Source organism: Sciurus vulgaris, assembly GCF_902686455.1.
Source record: "Sciurus vulgaris genome assembly, chromosome: 1".
NCBI lineage: Eukaryota > Metazoa > Chordata > Mammalia > Rodentia > Sciuridae > Sciurus > Sciurus vulgaris.
In genome coordinates this window covers 212,501,114-212,515,342 of record NC_136461.1, presented here as the reverse complement: position 1 = coordinate 212,515,342, position 14,229 = coordinate 212,501,114, and the positions used below count along the sequence as shown (strand labels likewise).

General features: G+C 57.6%; 1 protein-coding gene across 4 annotated transcripts in view; it reads right to left on the bottom strand.

Annotated features, from left to right (window-relative positions):
- MROH1 (maestro heat like repeat family member 1) overlaps positions 1–14,229 on the bottom strand; it is an 87,842-nt gene that overhangs the window by 11,739 nt on the left and 61,874 nt on the right. For 2 of the 4 annotated variants that reach the window (XM_079132116.1, XM_079132117.1), the window contains exons 16-33: positions 11,732–11,842; positions 11,288–11,432; positions 11,163–11,203; positions 10,725–10,866; positions 10,433–10,485; positions 10,004–10,111; positions 9,627–9,743; positions 9,375–9,497; positions 8,363–8,509; positions 8,255–8,281; positions 7,223–7,345; positions 6,910–6,989; positions 6,605–6,719; positions 6,407–6,502; positions 5,681–5,785; positions 4,609–4,744; positions 4,303–4,415; positions 3,148–3,300 (exon numbers count right to left, since the gene is read on the bottom strand). In XM_079132116.1, coding sequence (XP_078988242.1) covers positions 3,148–3,300; positions 4,303–4,415; positions 4,609–4,744; positions 5,681–5,785; positions 6,407–6,502; positions 6,605–6,719; positions 6,910–6,989; positions 7,223–7,345; positions 8,255–8,281; positions 8,363–8,509; positions 9,375–9,497; positions 9,627–9,743; positions 10,004–10,111; positions 10,433–10,485; positions 10,725–10,866; positions 11,163–11,203; positions 11,288–11,432; positions 11,732–11,842 — 1,935 coding nt within the window. The remainder of the gene's footprint in view (positions 1–3,147; positions 3,301–4,302; positions 4,416–4,608; positions 4,745–5,680; positions 5,786–6,406; positions 6,503–6,604; positions 6,720–6,909; positions 6,990–7,222; positions 7,346–8,254; positions 8,282–8,362; positions 8,510–9,374; positions 9,498–9,626; positions 9,744–10,003; positions 10,112–10,432; positions 10,486–10,724; positions 10,867–11,162; positions 11,204–11,287; positions 11,433–11,731; positions 11,843–14,229) is intronic. The other 2 variants (XM_079132118.1, XM_079132119.1) reach the window with 1 other exon arrangement.

Sequence of the window (14,229 nt, the reverse complement as noted above, 5' to 3'; positions counted from 1 at the left end):
CCAGGAGAGCTGAGGGCAGGGCCTGAAGGGGCTGGTGCAGCAGGTTAACCACCCCTCCTTCAGACACCCCAGGCGGAAGCAGCAGGGCCTGCTGCTAGGCGACAATGAGCCAAGTGTGGCACAGGCAGCGCTGCACCAACCACAGGCCCAGCGGCCCTTCCCACTGCAGACCACCACCAGGCAGACCTCCAAGCCACGGCGGCGCCCTCCACCCTCCTGAGCCCTGCACCTGCAAAGTGAACCACACCTGCGTCCCTGTCCCCCTGCCCTGCTCCCTGCCACGCCTCACGCAGCACCTCACACCCGTAGCCTCTTATATTGGCCACTCTATGGCGCCTGGACACTGTCCCTCTCCAGAGCCTGTACCACAGGGAACTCTCTGGGCAAGATGCCCATTCCTCTCAATACCCTCCTCTCTTCTTCACTGGCCAGTTCCTACCCATCCCTCCCTGACATACAGCTAGTAACAGAACCATATCCAGAATACACACAGCACTCCTGCAATTTAAAGCACGGACAACTCAAAGAAAATGGGCAAAGGCTGGTGTCTTCACAAAAGAGTGTCCAAGTAGCTGGCAACCTGCCAGCATTCAACTTCCTAGGCAGAGAAAAGCAAATTAGACCCTAACGTGAAGCATCACACATTCACTGGAGAAAGGAAGCCAGCCCTGGCAAGACTGGCCACGAGCCTTGGTCCCTGCGGCCTGCATTCTCCAAGTAGCCCCTGACCAGGAGTGCCACCACGCTCCAGGTGTGCCCCAACTGAGATGCACCCTCAGGCCCAGGGGTCCTGGCAGCTCTCTTCCTGATGGTGCCAGCTGGGAACTGCCCAAGTGCTCAGAGGTGGCAGCCGGAAGACACCGTGAGCAGTGCAGGAAATAACATGGGTGACCTCACCTGAATGCTACCCACAGAACTCCCAAACCAGGCTGTGCTGGCAGTGCCGGGGGACAGGGTGTCATGGGAGGCACTGGCTGGGGACAGGGTGAAAGGCCTGGAGCTGGCAGGTGGCCCTGCTCAAGGAAGCCTGCCTGAGCCCAGTACCTCTGCTGGATGCGAGCTTCAGTGCAGAGCCTCAAGATCCCTCCTGCAAGGAGGCTGAGCCTGTCCCTGCAGTCCAGGACTTTTAGGCACCTGCTCCACAGCCCCCAGGAGCCCAGCAGACCCAGATGTCCGGAGTGCCAGGGACACATTTCAACGTTGATTCACACTCGGTGCCTCAAGGTTGTTTCCAATGTGTCTGGAAACCACTCCGGAGATGTCATGCAAGAGAAGACAGGTGTGGGGGTGTGAGGCGGGGCTCACAGATACAGAGGTGAACCGGCTGTGTGGGGAAGTGGCGGGGACCATTTCTATCATGCTGCTTGACAAGGTCTGAGCATGGGGACGGGCTTGGCAAGGCCACCATTCCAGGAAACTGCTGCCATCATCTCTCCTAGGAGTTGGGTGACTTCTTGTAATCATCATACTTATAACTATGCAACTGCAAATCACAGTCCCTGGATTGTTGTGATAAGAATTTAACCTCAATGAGTGTGCGGAGCTTGGGGAAGGAGAGGAACGCTTTAAAAAAATGCACCAATATCACACATAAGTCTGAAGGTACCGAGTGTGCGGAGTTCTTCAGAAAACTACAGTTACAGGAATCGCTTGCTCCTATGCTGACCACACCTGCCCCAGCTAATGCTTTACCAGCAAAACAGCCTGACAAAACAGGAGACTTCTTGTCCCCACAGTGCAAGGACCACCCTGCTTAGCTTACAGGATTGGGGGACATGTGTGGAATCCACCTAGAAGGAAACAAGCAAATAAGGATAGGGACCCACCTCCCACAGATCCACCTCTTCCCTAAACAGGAGCGCACAATGAAAATGGTGAATGAATAATTAATATTAATGGTAAATGGACAAATGTCCAGTATTTGTCCTTCCTTCAAGGGCTTGGACGTCAAGGGCCACCCTGGAAATGTAGGACTAAAGAGCAAAGAAACAGCATAGGTAAACAACTAGAAAAATATTATCTTAAGATCAAATGCCCTCATTGCATATTAACAGGTTATGAGTAGTTCATGCTGGTTGAGGCCTCACATGTGTATTACAATGGGAAGAGGACAAATCAATGACATGAAGAAAATTAGGATAAAAATTAAGTACTCACACTGATTGTTTGGCAGTAAATAACCTGACTTAGTTTTAACTGAGCTTGTTTAGGTAACAGAGTAGACCTTTAAGGTTAAATCGAAAACATAATCATATGAGCTAAAGATTAAGTGCATGTTTTGCTTAGCAGTTCAGTAAAATTAGCTTAAAATAGAGTCACTATGCTCACAAAGGCCAGTAGGATGAAAATAGGAAAACATCTTTCACTGTAATTTGCTTATGTGAGTAACTTAAGTGAATATAGAAAGTTGGCCTTAATGTACCCGCTCCGTGTTAAGACACCCGCTGGAGAGTGTGGTTAATGACAAATCTTGTGGTGATTTCTCTACAACTTGTATCATGTTTAATCCTGTTTTACTTAATACTATAAAAGAAGAGCTAAAATAAATCTGAGCAGCACTTGCTTCAAGTTGCTACAGTGGTTCAAGTTGTTCCTCTGCGCCGACTCCACCCATCCTTTGGGGAACCCGCGAGTTGCTGGGGCTGCTCCTGGCAGGGAAGGTGGTGGGGAAGAGCAGCACCTCTCTACGCAGGACCCTGGGGTCCTATGGGGGTAGCCTCCTGGGTCCCTGGGTGACTCTCTGCACCTACATCCTTGCCAGCAATGGGTGCAGGGAGCTGAGCCAGTGCTGGTGGCAAGTTCAGTAATAAGCATTAGTGCTTACAGACTTTTGTTTTTAAGGCAGGGTCTCTCTGTGGTGCCCTGGGCTCAAGCATCCTCCTGCCTCAGCCTCCCTGAGTACCAGGGATGACAGGAGTGCTACCCACCCAGCTTGCAGTTTTCCTTTTGAATTTCTATCCTTAATTTTGTAGCAGAGTTGCTTTCGTCAAATTCTAACCTCCTTCAGATACAAGAACAATATTTGTTGGTAACAGACCTGCAGCGGAAGGGCGCAGAGGTGTGAGGATAGAACACGGGGCACAGAAGGCAGCAGGAGGTTCCAAGTGCCCGGCCCCACCCCACCCCCGCCTGCGCCCCGTGCCTCACCTTCTCCAGCAGAGCAGGGCCACGCTCCTTCAGCAGGCAGTTGATCATGACTGTAGCTGCTCGGGAGCAGTTCTGGTCGGGGTCTCCCAGACCCTCGAACATGGTTAGCAGGAGGCTGATGAGCTGGTCTGGTGGAAGGCGCTTGGCAATGATCTAGAAGGGTGATGGTAGAACAAAGCAGCGAGCTCAGGCCTCCAAATACCACGCATTCAGGTAGAAAACCTCAGGGATCTGGCATGTCCTCTCTCTTGCCAGGTGGCTCCCATGCTCGGCCACCCTCCATTTCAGCAGCTGACAAAAGCCCCTTTCCTCCTCCTGTGGGCACGAGACTGGCCAGAAGTGAAGGTAAAGGAAGTAGGGGTCAAGAGACAGCAAGAGCTAGTCGCAGAAGACCAGCCGGCTCCCACCACCCTGCCTGGCCCAGACTCTGTCTCTGTTCCCCTGCACCCCAGTCTCCTGAGAAAGGGTGATGACCACGCCCCTTCCTTCCTTCGTTGTCACTCCGACCCAGGAGGGGCGTCCAGGGAGAAGAGCGATGGAGTGACATGGGGCTGCACGGGGAGACTTTCTTCATCCCCAGGAGCTCTGCTGGGCCTCTGAGAGTGGCCACCAGGCAGGCCTGGGGCAGGAAGGGAAGATAACTCAGGCTAGACATAGGGACTAGGGAGTACAGGAGATGGGGGACGAAGAGGGAAGCCCACCCATGGAGCCACCTCCAGACTGCTGAGGGACAATGTGCCTGGGCCAGGGGGTCAAAGGCAGGGTCCATCACTGGCCCCTCCACAGGCAAGCCAGAAGCCACAAGACAACACTCTCACTGCTCAGAGCAGGCCGTGCACACAAACGCCAGCCCAGGACAGGCCGCCAAGCCTCTGCTCCAGAAGCCTGCAGTGCAGGTGGCCTGGTGGCGAGGCGCCCCATGCCCCACCCTCAGCCAAGGCGCTGGTCACAGAGACCACTGTTCTTTTGCATGGACTATGGTGCCCACAGAAGGGAGGCGTGGGGGACGTGGGCAGTGTGGATCAGATGAGGTCCCAAATAAAATGTCTGAATGAAACGCGTCCCCACCCTCATCCCCTGCTCTGCACCTGCACAGCCTAGAGACGCCAGGCAGTGCCAGCCCCTCTGTCTTGATGCACACGTTCCGGCAGGTACCTGGGCTATGCTGTGGCAGGTCTGGAAGAGGATGGCAGGGTCGGGGTGTACCAGGCCATCTTTGAGCGAGAGCAGCTGCTCGGCCACATTGTCACGGTAGTCTCTGGAGAACCCTAAGAGGCCAGAGGAGTTGGGCTGGGGCCTTCCCTGGGGACTGGCAGCTTGAACTCAAGGCAGAGAGCGGGGAAGGTCAAGGGACACAAACCAGTATGCAGAAGTGCCTGGCCCAGACCACCGAGCTCCCACCCAGCTTGCCTGGCCCGGTGGGAGTGGGGCCCTCATAGCCCCTCCTCTGGCAGGGCTCACCCTCGTGGCCCAGCTGCAGGTAGAGCAAGGTGTAGACGCAGTCCACAGCCTGCTGGCGGGTGGCAGGGCACAGGTCCGCACAGCGCGGGGAGAAGAGGCCAATGAGGAGGCCCAGGTTGTGGAAGGGCACCAGAGCCTGGGAGGAGACGGTAGGAGCAGGGAAGGGCAGGTATGATCACCCAGGGAGCGCCCTGCCCCACACCCAGCACAGGGGGGGTCTGTGCAGCTCTCTAGCCACCTGGTCCACCTGGCTCCCTAAGCGTGACGGTCCTGGGGAAGCAGATGAGTGCAGGCAGAGGGGTGGCAAGGGGATGAGGAGGGAGGCCCCACCTGCGCAGCAGAGGGAAACAGGACACAGGGCTCTGCTGACTCCGCCACGTCCTGGGGAAGTCCTTCCTCTACAAGGCCAGCGCCTTACAGGACTGGGTGCACGTGGCCCTTTCATCCTGACTGGGGCCCAGGCCAACTCTCACTGTGTCCTGCTCTCCTCCAAGCTGTGCCTCCGCCCTCCCCTGAGCAGACAGCTTTGCTCCTACTTCCCAGGGCCTGGCAGCAGCAGCTGCCCCCTCTCCGCCCGTTCCATGGGCATGAGCTCCCAAATCCTGCTGTTCCTGCATCCTAAGAATCGCCACTGCTGAGAATGAAGGAGCTCAGGAAGGGAAGACTGGGATGGGGGACCCAGGACCTCAGGGTGGGTGGTCACTGTTCTTAGTGAGGTTATACTCTCAACATGGACCAAGATAAAGTCCAGTCAGACCAGGGATGCGTGAAAAACAGGCAATGAAAAAGCAACTGGGAAAAGCCCACCCATAAGAAGAAACGCTGCCAATCGAATCAGCACCTTAGTCATGGGGACTTGGGGTGCAGTGCCCTAGGATGACCCCTGGCCAAGACAGCGCCTCATCCCTGTCAGGAAGGATGAGGCACTAGATGAGGCAGCAGAGGGGAAGGGCAGGGAGTCAGCACGGTGCTCAAGGGCCACACGCAGGGTCTCCCAAGCCAAGGGGGTGGGGTGGGGCAAGGCAGCCAGAGCTGCGCTGCCCTTGCTGTGCCCGAACCGGCCTGTACTCACGCTGACATGCAGGTGCTGCAGGAAGTGCCGCAGAAGGCAGGCGCTCAGACCCAGTGCCCGTGCCCGCTCATGGCCCTTCGGGGACTTGATCCATGGGCTGAGGTGCTGGGGAAGAAGGGGTTTCAAACAGATGCCAGCTTGGGGGGCAGCCCAGGAGAGCAGAAGCCTGTGCACTGAGGGCCAGCTCAGTATCCCTGCTGGTCACCCTTCCACCACCGTGTGGCTCCCATCTCAGGGCCTGCTGCAGCTCACCCCTGACCCCTCCCTCTGTCCTGTCTGCTCAAAGACTCTGCCCACCCCAGGTGACCAAGAGTAAACCAGGCCTATTAGGCACAGGTAGAGCCCATCTTTGCCCTAGAAGGACATGCTCCTAGACCAGGGGGTTCACCCCAGTCCTCTACAACCCTGAAGGGAGAAGGAGAGAAGCAGCGGCAGGACTCGTGTCCCGCCATCTTGCCAGCCCCAGATAGTCAGGAGCTTATGCCCAGGACTTGTGTTCCTCCAACCAAGCACCGAACAGTGGGGCAGAGGAACAGGCTGCCCCCTGCATGGCTGTCCAGGTCGGGGAGTGTTGCCTGCTGCTCAGACACCCCACTGCAAAGGGTATCAAACTTATCAAACTGAGGCACCCCTGTGGGGAGAGAGGGCCAGGAGAACAGGCAGGGGCTGGCAGGGGGCCCTCCTCTACCCCTACCCATCTGCACGATGGCGTACACCACCACACACCTCCACCATGATCTGAAGGCCCTGGGGAGTCATGTTGCGCTGCAGGAGGCTCGTCAGCAAATCCTCCAGGGCACGCACCGTGTCCAGATACAGGGTCTGGAAGGAAAGCCATGATACCGGGCAACATAGGTGACCTCAACACCTACAGCGGCCCTCACACTGCCCCAGTGCCTTGCATGGTGAGAGACACGGCGATACCTCCCGGCAGCCACCAGCCGCCCCGTCAGGCTCTGGAAGCAGGCCCATGACACTGTGAAGGCAGCCGTGGATCACATCCGCTTGTGCCTGCTCCTCCAGCGCTGGCTCCAAGGAGCTGAGCAGGAAGTTAAGGGCCCCAAGCAGTGACCCCTGCGGAGGGCCTTCTCTAGCCCAGCTACCCAGAAACCTCTTGGGTTACGTGGACGGCAGAACTGCTAACGGGTGTGATGGCTCCAGGTTCCTAGCTGGGCAGTGCGGCACTGCACACAGATTCACTGGCACAGCCACAAGGCAGGAAAGGATACACCAGGTGAGTGCAGGTGAGCATGGCCTTCTTCCTAAGGGGCGTTTTCAGGGAGTCCAGGGGCTCCGCCCTGATGAATTCCTGGTAAGGCAGCCATAGGACTTAACCTCAGGAGGCACCAGCCCTCCTCCCTGCTTAGCCTATCCCCCATGCCAAGAGGCTGGCTGGGACCTCGAGGCACAGGGCTGTCCTGGCAGAACCCCTCGCTATGTCCCCAGTCTTCCCCAGCCCCACCTCACTGCCTGTTGGCAGTGCCCTGACCACCCACCTGCTCCCCTGGAACCTGCTCAGAGCATGCTCTGCCCAGAGCTCACCATCATCTGGGCCACCAGTTCTGCTTTCCTCGAGAAGTAGAAGGAGCTGGCCTGTGTACTGCTGCAGATGGCCTGAGTGAGCATGCACAGGCTCTGGACAAGGCACAGCTTCAGGGCGGGGTCCTGGAGGAACACCCGCCCCCAGTGCTGCTCAGGTCCATGGGGCTGGCCACTTCTGCAGCCAGCAGGACTGAGCCTAGCAGCAGAGGTCAGTCTCTGCTGAGAGGGTATCCTTCCCTTTACAGCCAGAGACATGGACACTCTGACTCAAAGGGCCCTCCAGCCAGCCCTCCTTGTCAGAAGAACCCCAGGGCCTTGAAGTCAAGTCTGGGACTGATGGTCCCTAGAGAAGACTGGGCAGTGTGGTGAGAACAAGGTTGGAGCAGAGCCTGGCTGAGGGCCCACCCTGTCTGTGGGCCTCACAGAGACATGAGGAAAGGCATCCTAAGGACAGAGGGCCAGTCCCCCAACTAACAGAATGGGAAAAGAAATGAGAACAGTCCCTCCCTTGCCAGCCAGCCCCAAAAGGCTATGTTCTTTAAGGGTGGCTGACTGTCCCCCATGTGGGCCTGGTCAGGTTAGTGCCAGGGATGCCAGAAAAGAAAGAGGTTAGTGAGACAGGGGAGCCTTCAAGACCATTTCCTCTGGTTCAGGCTCAGCCCTCCCCTGGGTGCTCGCTGGGACCTAAAAAGCACAGCCCTGAAAGCAGCAGTGAGCAGAGCCAGAGGAACCCAAGGGTTGTCCCTGGGATGTGCAGGCTGAGCCACAAAGTGGGTGGCCCAGTTGGCTTTCTGGCATGTGGGCCCTGGGTTGGTTGCTCAGAGGTATAAATAAAAGCCAGCCCCTCCAGAAGGTGGGAGCTCAGCTATTCTGGCCCCGAAAAAAGGGGGCTATTTCAAGGGGCAGGAGAGGGCAAGAGTCTAGAGCAGTCCCCAAGGGAGCTTCAGACTGGCTCTGCTGCTGCACCAGCCCAGCCCAGCCCAGAGGAGAGACAGGAAAGCACAGGCCACACCCGATTCCTGCACACTGTACCTTGGTTTCTACCTTTATTCCCAGAACCTGAACGACAGAAAGTGAAACCAATTAAGACATAAGACTCTGTTGTCAGTGACCAGCCCCCCAGGGAGCCGCAGCGCCCACCTTGGTGTTGAAGCACTGGAACATGTTGCGCAGGAACTCCGATTCCGCCTTGGCCAGCACCAGCTCATGGGGGGCCCGCATGGCCATGTGCCCGTAACACAGAATCAGCGCACTCTTCACCTTCTCTAGCTCCTGCTCACCTCGATCCTGGCGGGCGGAGGAATCAGCAGGATGTCAGTTACATGTCTCACTACTCTCCCCACAGGAAGTCTGCAGCACAGACTATTTCTAAACTCCTTCGGTTCCCTTGGAAGAAGGGCCAGAGCCAGCTACTAACACCAGAGGAATAACTCAGGGTACTACCAGGTGACAGCAGGACAAGCCAGATGCCCAAGAGGGGCCCACTGGGAACCAAGTAGCAGAAGGAAAGGGCAGAGGTAGTGGTACCCCATATGAGGGACCAGCAGGCAGGACTGCTTGGGGAGCCTGCTGCCAGAGGCAAGAGAGCTTGAGGCCCTGGTCTTGCTTGCCCTTGCTCTGCAGCTGCAGACCAGCCCTCGGTCCTTGGGGTCTGTCCACCTCTGAACACCTGAGCCAGTTCCAAGGTTCTGTTAGTGGGGCAGTCACTGGAGACCAAAGTGAGGGACAGTGGCCAGGCTGCAGATTACGCTATGGACTGGGAGGAGGGGATTAGTCCTTCCTCAAATCCAGCCCTGGCTGAGTAGCCTCTGCAGGCCAGGAAGGGAAAAGGCTGGTGTAGACCGCCTGGAACGCGGTAAGGACATCTTCCCGGGCTCCCCACCACTGCTACCAGAGCCCCTCTCCTCGTCAACTGGCAGGTCCTGTCAGCAGAGGGACCTGTTCCTGGGAAGCTCTGCTGGGAAGGGTGCCCAGACCCAGGGGCTAGGATAGGGGTGGGTTTCTTTCCAAGTCCAAGGACACTGTGCCCTGCAGCCTCAAACGTGGGCAAAGACAGAGCCCCAGGGGAAAAGGACCCCCGCCCTCTGCCCCAGGCCTTCAACACGTGGTGGTGGTCATGCAGGAGCACGCTCCCAACAACCTCCACCCTTACCTTAAAAATGCTGAAGATGCCGCTGGATTTCCTGAGCACATCTGACCTGATGAAGTCCTCCAGCTGGGCCAGAGTGTCCTCAAGGTGGGCAATGGCACAGATCCCAAAGCAGCACGCCAGGCCCTGAGAGAGACACTGAGTGGTGCTCATGCCTGGGCCCTCTGCTGTGTGGGAAGGAGCGCACACATGCTGGGCGCAGACAGGAGCCCCCACACCTGCACACGACATGCTGCTGGTGGTCCTGGCTCTCACCTCGTGCTCTGCCTCCTGCTGGTATCTGGCGGCTCCCAGCAGCTCCTGCAAGTGCTTCCTCACCACCTCCTTACTTGCAGCTCCCAGGGTGGTTCCCACGCATCTATACAGGAAGTTCTACAACAGAGCGAGACATGGCTGCACCCAACTCCTTCCCGTAGGACACCTGCACTGCCATGACACCCGTGGCAGGTGCCATCCTGCTCAGGGGATGTGGCAGGGCCCGTGAGGACAGAGGGCTCAGTCTGGAATGTCTGGGCAGCAAGGGGGTGAGCCCCAGGCTCCTCCCTCTCCAGGGGGGACATGTCCAGACAGCAACTGGCACAGTAGCTCAGAGCCTGAGGACCATGTAGACCCCCCGCTGGCCCGCCCAGCACCTTCTCCTGGGGCACCCCGTTGTAACACGGCAGCTGCTTGCGCATCTCCAGGCTCAGCTGGCAGGTCCAGGTGTTGTCAGAAACAACGGCCAGAGTGTCCTGCAGAAACTGCCAACGAGGGTGCCCGTGAGGGACTGGCTGAGGGACAGGCAGATTAGCAGTCCTGCAGCACGTGGGGTGGAAGAGAAGTGCCCCACGGCAGGGCCGCCAAAAGCCAACACACTGTCCTGCTGCCAGGGGAGGCCAACTGCCACCCTCACCCAAGACTTCCCATCCTATGCCCTGCTCCAGCCGTGCCGGCGGGTCGACAGGCAGTATGACCCTGGGAAGGCACAGCCCCACAGCCTCCGTCCCCCAAGCCCTCCCTGCCCAGGACAGAGATGGTCTCAATGCCACAAGGGTCACGACCTCAGTTCCTCTCCATCTCACCATCAGCAGCTTTTCCTCCCACTCCTTCAGTGACAGTGTCTCCTCAGTGTGTTCTGAAACGACCGATCACCCCATCAGCCTGCTCTGCCAAGCAGGCCCATGCAACATGCATAGCGGGATCCTCGGCACCCCAGCCCGTGGCTGCGCCCGTCTCCCTGTGCCCTTGGCTACAGGCTGTCCAGGCCCTGTCTTAGGCCACAGCCAAGACGGCTCACTCAGACTCACAAAACCCTCACACCCCTGGCAGAAATGAGGCCAGGGAAGCTGGTGCCCTGGACCCCACTGGCCTCACCCTCCAGGCACTCCAGCAGCAGAGGAATGGCTGTCTCCCACGGCTGGGCCAGCGAAGGGTGGATGCTCCGGCGCAAGACCCTCAGGAGGCGCAGCGAGGCGGCCCCACGCCCGCCCCCCAGGTAGGGGCTGGAAGACACAACCTGGGGCATGGAGGCAGGAGCGAGCTGAGCAGGAGATGGTGTCCACACCACACCTGCCCCTGCAGATGCGGCTTGGCTGGACTGCTCCAGGGCTACGGCAATGAACGCAGGTCCCAGCTGCCCACACCCGGGGGAGGGGAGCCTGTGGCAACAGCTGGGGTGGCTCTCCACCAAGAAGGCAGCCCTGGCAGCCACGTGGACAGGGACAGCAATGCAGAGACACAGGAGGCAGGTGCCAGGGCCAAGCCAGCTGCTGGGGGTGGTGCCCACCAGTGTGCTCAGAGAGTGGCACTTACCAGCAGTCTTGTGGTCACAGCGTAGGGAGAAGGGAGGTTGGCTGGACAAGAGACATGGAGAGAGTCACCAAGCAGGGACAGGCACAGGGAAGGGCCAGGTCAGGGGTGGGCCTGGGGGTGCGCACCGTGGGCCTCGAATTGAACCAGGAAGGCATCTGCCCCCGCCTCCTGCCTCTTCAGGGCCAGATGCACCAGGCTCCTACAGAGCGGGGTCAGGGCCTCAGTGAAGTGCACCGGGATGAGGAACTCCAGCAGGTAGGGCCAGAGGACCTGGGGAGCAGAGGGCCCTGGTCTGCTCCAGGGCAGCCAGCACCCCAGGAAGGCCACTCCCGGCTCTGCCCAGGGCTTCTGTCAAGTTCCAGGGCAGGAGAGCCTCTGAGGAGTTCAGGTTTGAACACATCGCCTGCTGGTCCGGCTGCAGGTGAGGGGCTCTGAGCACCACCTAGGGAGGTGATGCTGAGCACTGCTGGCTCACGCAGTACCCAAGACTGGGGTGGGGAGATCGCAGAGGGAGGGGAGACCGAGGGGCAGTGGCCCAGCTGCAGGCCCCACCAAGGCTGCACACTCACGTCACTCATCCTGTCCACCGTGGTGCTGACCAGGTAGAGGGTGCGGACACTGATGGCCCGCACGCTGTCTGCAGCTGCCGGATCCTCGCCCTCGGGGCCTGGATTCTCAGGCTGGGTTAGGGGTGAGAGGCCAAAGTGTGTGTGAGCAGCCGCTCACCCCAGGGAGCCAGGGAGAGGGTGCTGCTACTGGGCAGAAGCAGAGCCCGCCTGGCTGGCCGCCTGCCCGGCCGCCTGCCCTTGGGGATGCCTGCCTCAGCTGGCACCTGAGGTGGACTGCTAGGCTCCCTGACCGCAGTGCTGAGTAGAGGACGGACAGCAACGCAGGGCTAGTGAGGGAGCACGCACTTCCAAGTGGCTGGGTGTGACAGCCTGGGGGGTTAGGGTGGTCCTCGGTCTTGTGGGAGGCTCCCCACAGAGGACAACTTCCACAAGCCTTCCACTCGCACTGGCACTCCAAAGGCAAAAAGGGAAACGGCAAATCTGCAATGAGTACAGCAAACTTGTGCCATCCTTGTCTCGGAAGTCGAAGGCCACGTGGAAGGACGTGATACACAGGCCCTGGACAACACTTCTGCAAGCACACTGAAATGCAGAGAACTGTACAGCAAACATACATGAACAGCTCTGAGAGTCTGACCATGTGGCCAAAAGGGACATTCCAACAACCTTTCAGAGCAGAAATCAACCTGCCAGATTCACTCTGACAGGCGATCACACGGGACAAGTCCACAGTACCCATGAAACCCACCTGGAGGCTTTTAAAGGTCACAAAGAAACATTTGGGTTAATAAACTAACTAAACTACCTGGAAATGAACACCAAGAACAAAATCCACCAGAAGCAAAAAGATGAGGACACAGTCCCAGGACATGTACTTAGCCTAAAAGACACAGTAAGGAAAGGAAAACCATCAATACAAACCAAGAACAAGAGAAAAATCCCCACATATTATGTGAAAAACTGTAATAGAGAATTAGAACTCAATGCAGGAAGTTACTGTGATGGACATCACAGGAAATGACTGACTTGGAAGAACAGACTAAAGGCAACTCCAAAGAAGATGAAATAAAGAATGAAAAAAGAGACAAGAAAATCCCCCCAAAACAAAGGCCAAATGTGTTCTCTGATAAGTGGATGCTGATGCATACGGGGGCAGGGTGAGTAAGAATAAGGACAATCGGGTTGAGCAGAGGGGAGTGGCGGGGGGGAGAGGGCAGGGGCGGGAAGGAGGGTGGGATGAGCCGGACCTCATCACCCTATGTGCCTCTGCAGGTGTGGCACCCTACACCACCACAGCCAGAGGTGAGTGCAATGGATGGAAACGCATTCTGCTGCCACCTGTGACTACAGAGAGCAAACAAAAGAGAATGAGAAAAGAGCTAAAAGAAGGAAAGAAATATCACTCGTCAGATAACAGACACTGGAACAGTGAAAACAACAAATAGAATTGGGACACAAGAGATCTGTAAGGGGAGTAGGCAGAAACAGAGGAGAATGCAAGCAGAGGTCCCAGAGCTGACAGCGGTCCAGGTGCCACAGGACAGCGGTCCAGGCCCCTCGAGCCCACCACCCATCTCCACAGTGCTGCAGCTTCCCAGACTGAAGCTCCGTCCCCCCCGGACACTAACTCCTCCCTGTGCCCAATCCTGGCACCCACCACCCTACTGCCTGTCCCTGTGGATGTGGCTCCTAGGGACCTCAGAGAAGTGGGCTCCCAGCATGTGTCCTTGTCAGCAGATGCCCTCCAGGCCCGTGCTGCAGTGGGGCTTCCACTGTGTGGAAGGACCTGTGTGTCTGTCCACTCATCCTGCATGGACACTGTGCTGCTCCCACCTGTGGCCCTGTGAATAGTGCTGCAAGAGCATGGGTGGACCTGCTCTCAGTTCAGTTTTACGTGTCCAGAAGTGGAACTTCTGGTTGGACGGTGATTCCAGTCTAGCTTTTTAAACACCACCATGCCGTCTTGCATAGTGGCTGCACCACTGTGCACCAGGGAACTTGTGAATGTCCCACCAACGGTTGCTTTCCTTCCGGAGCCTGAGTTCTGGTGGTGTCTTACAACCTCTGGAGCCAGAGGCAATGCAGTGATTCTCGCTGCAGTGGGAGGGAGCACCACAGCAGCCCTGCTGGGGGAGCACGTGTGCACATAGGCCGCAGCCCTGACTGCAGCATATCTGAGTCCTCCAAGTCCTCCCAGGAACCAAGCTTACTCAGGAACACAGAAAACCCAAACAGTGCTATGGCTATTAAAGAAGGTAAATTCAGCTGGGTGCAGGGGCACACACCTGTAATTCCAGCAACTCAGGAGGCCAAGGCAGGAGGATGGCAAATTTGAGGTCAGTTTGGGCAACTTAGTAAGGTCCTAAGCAACCTATTGAGACCCTGTCTCTAAATAAAATGTAAAAGGGTTGGGAATGTAGCTCAGTGGTTAAGCACCCTAGGGTTCAATCCCTGGGACACCCCCGCCCCCCCGAAAAAGGTAACTTCATGGTTAAATA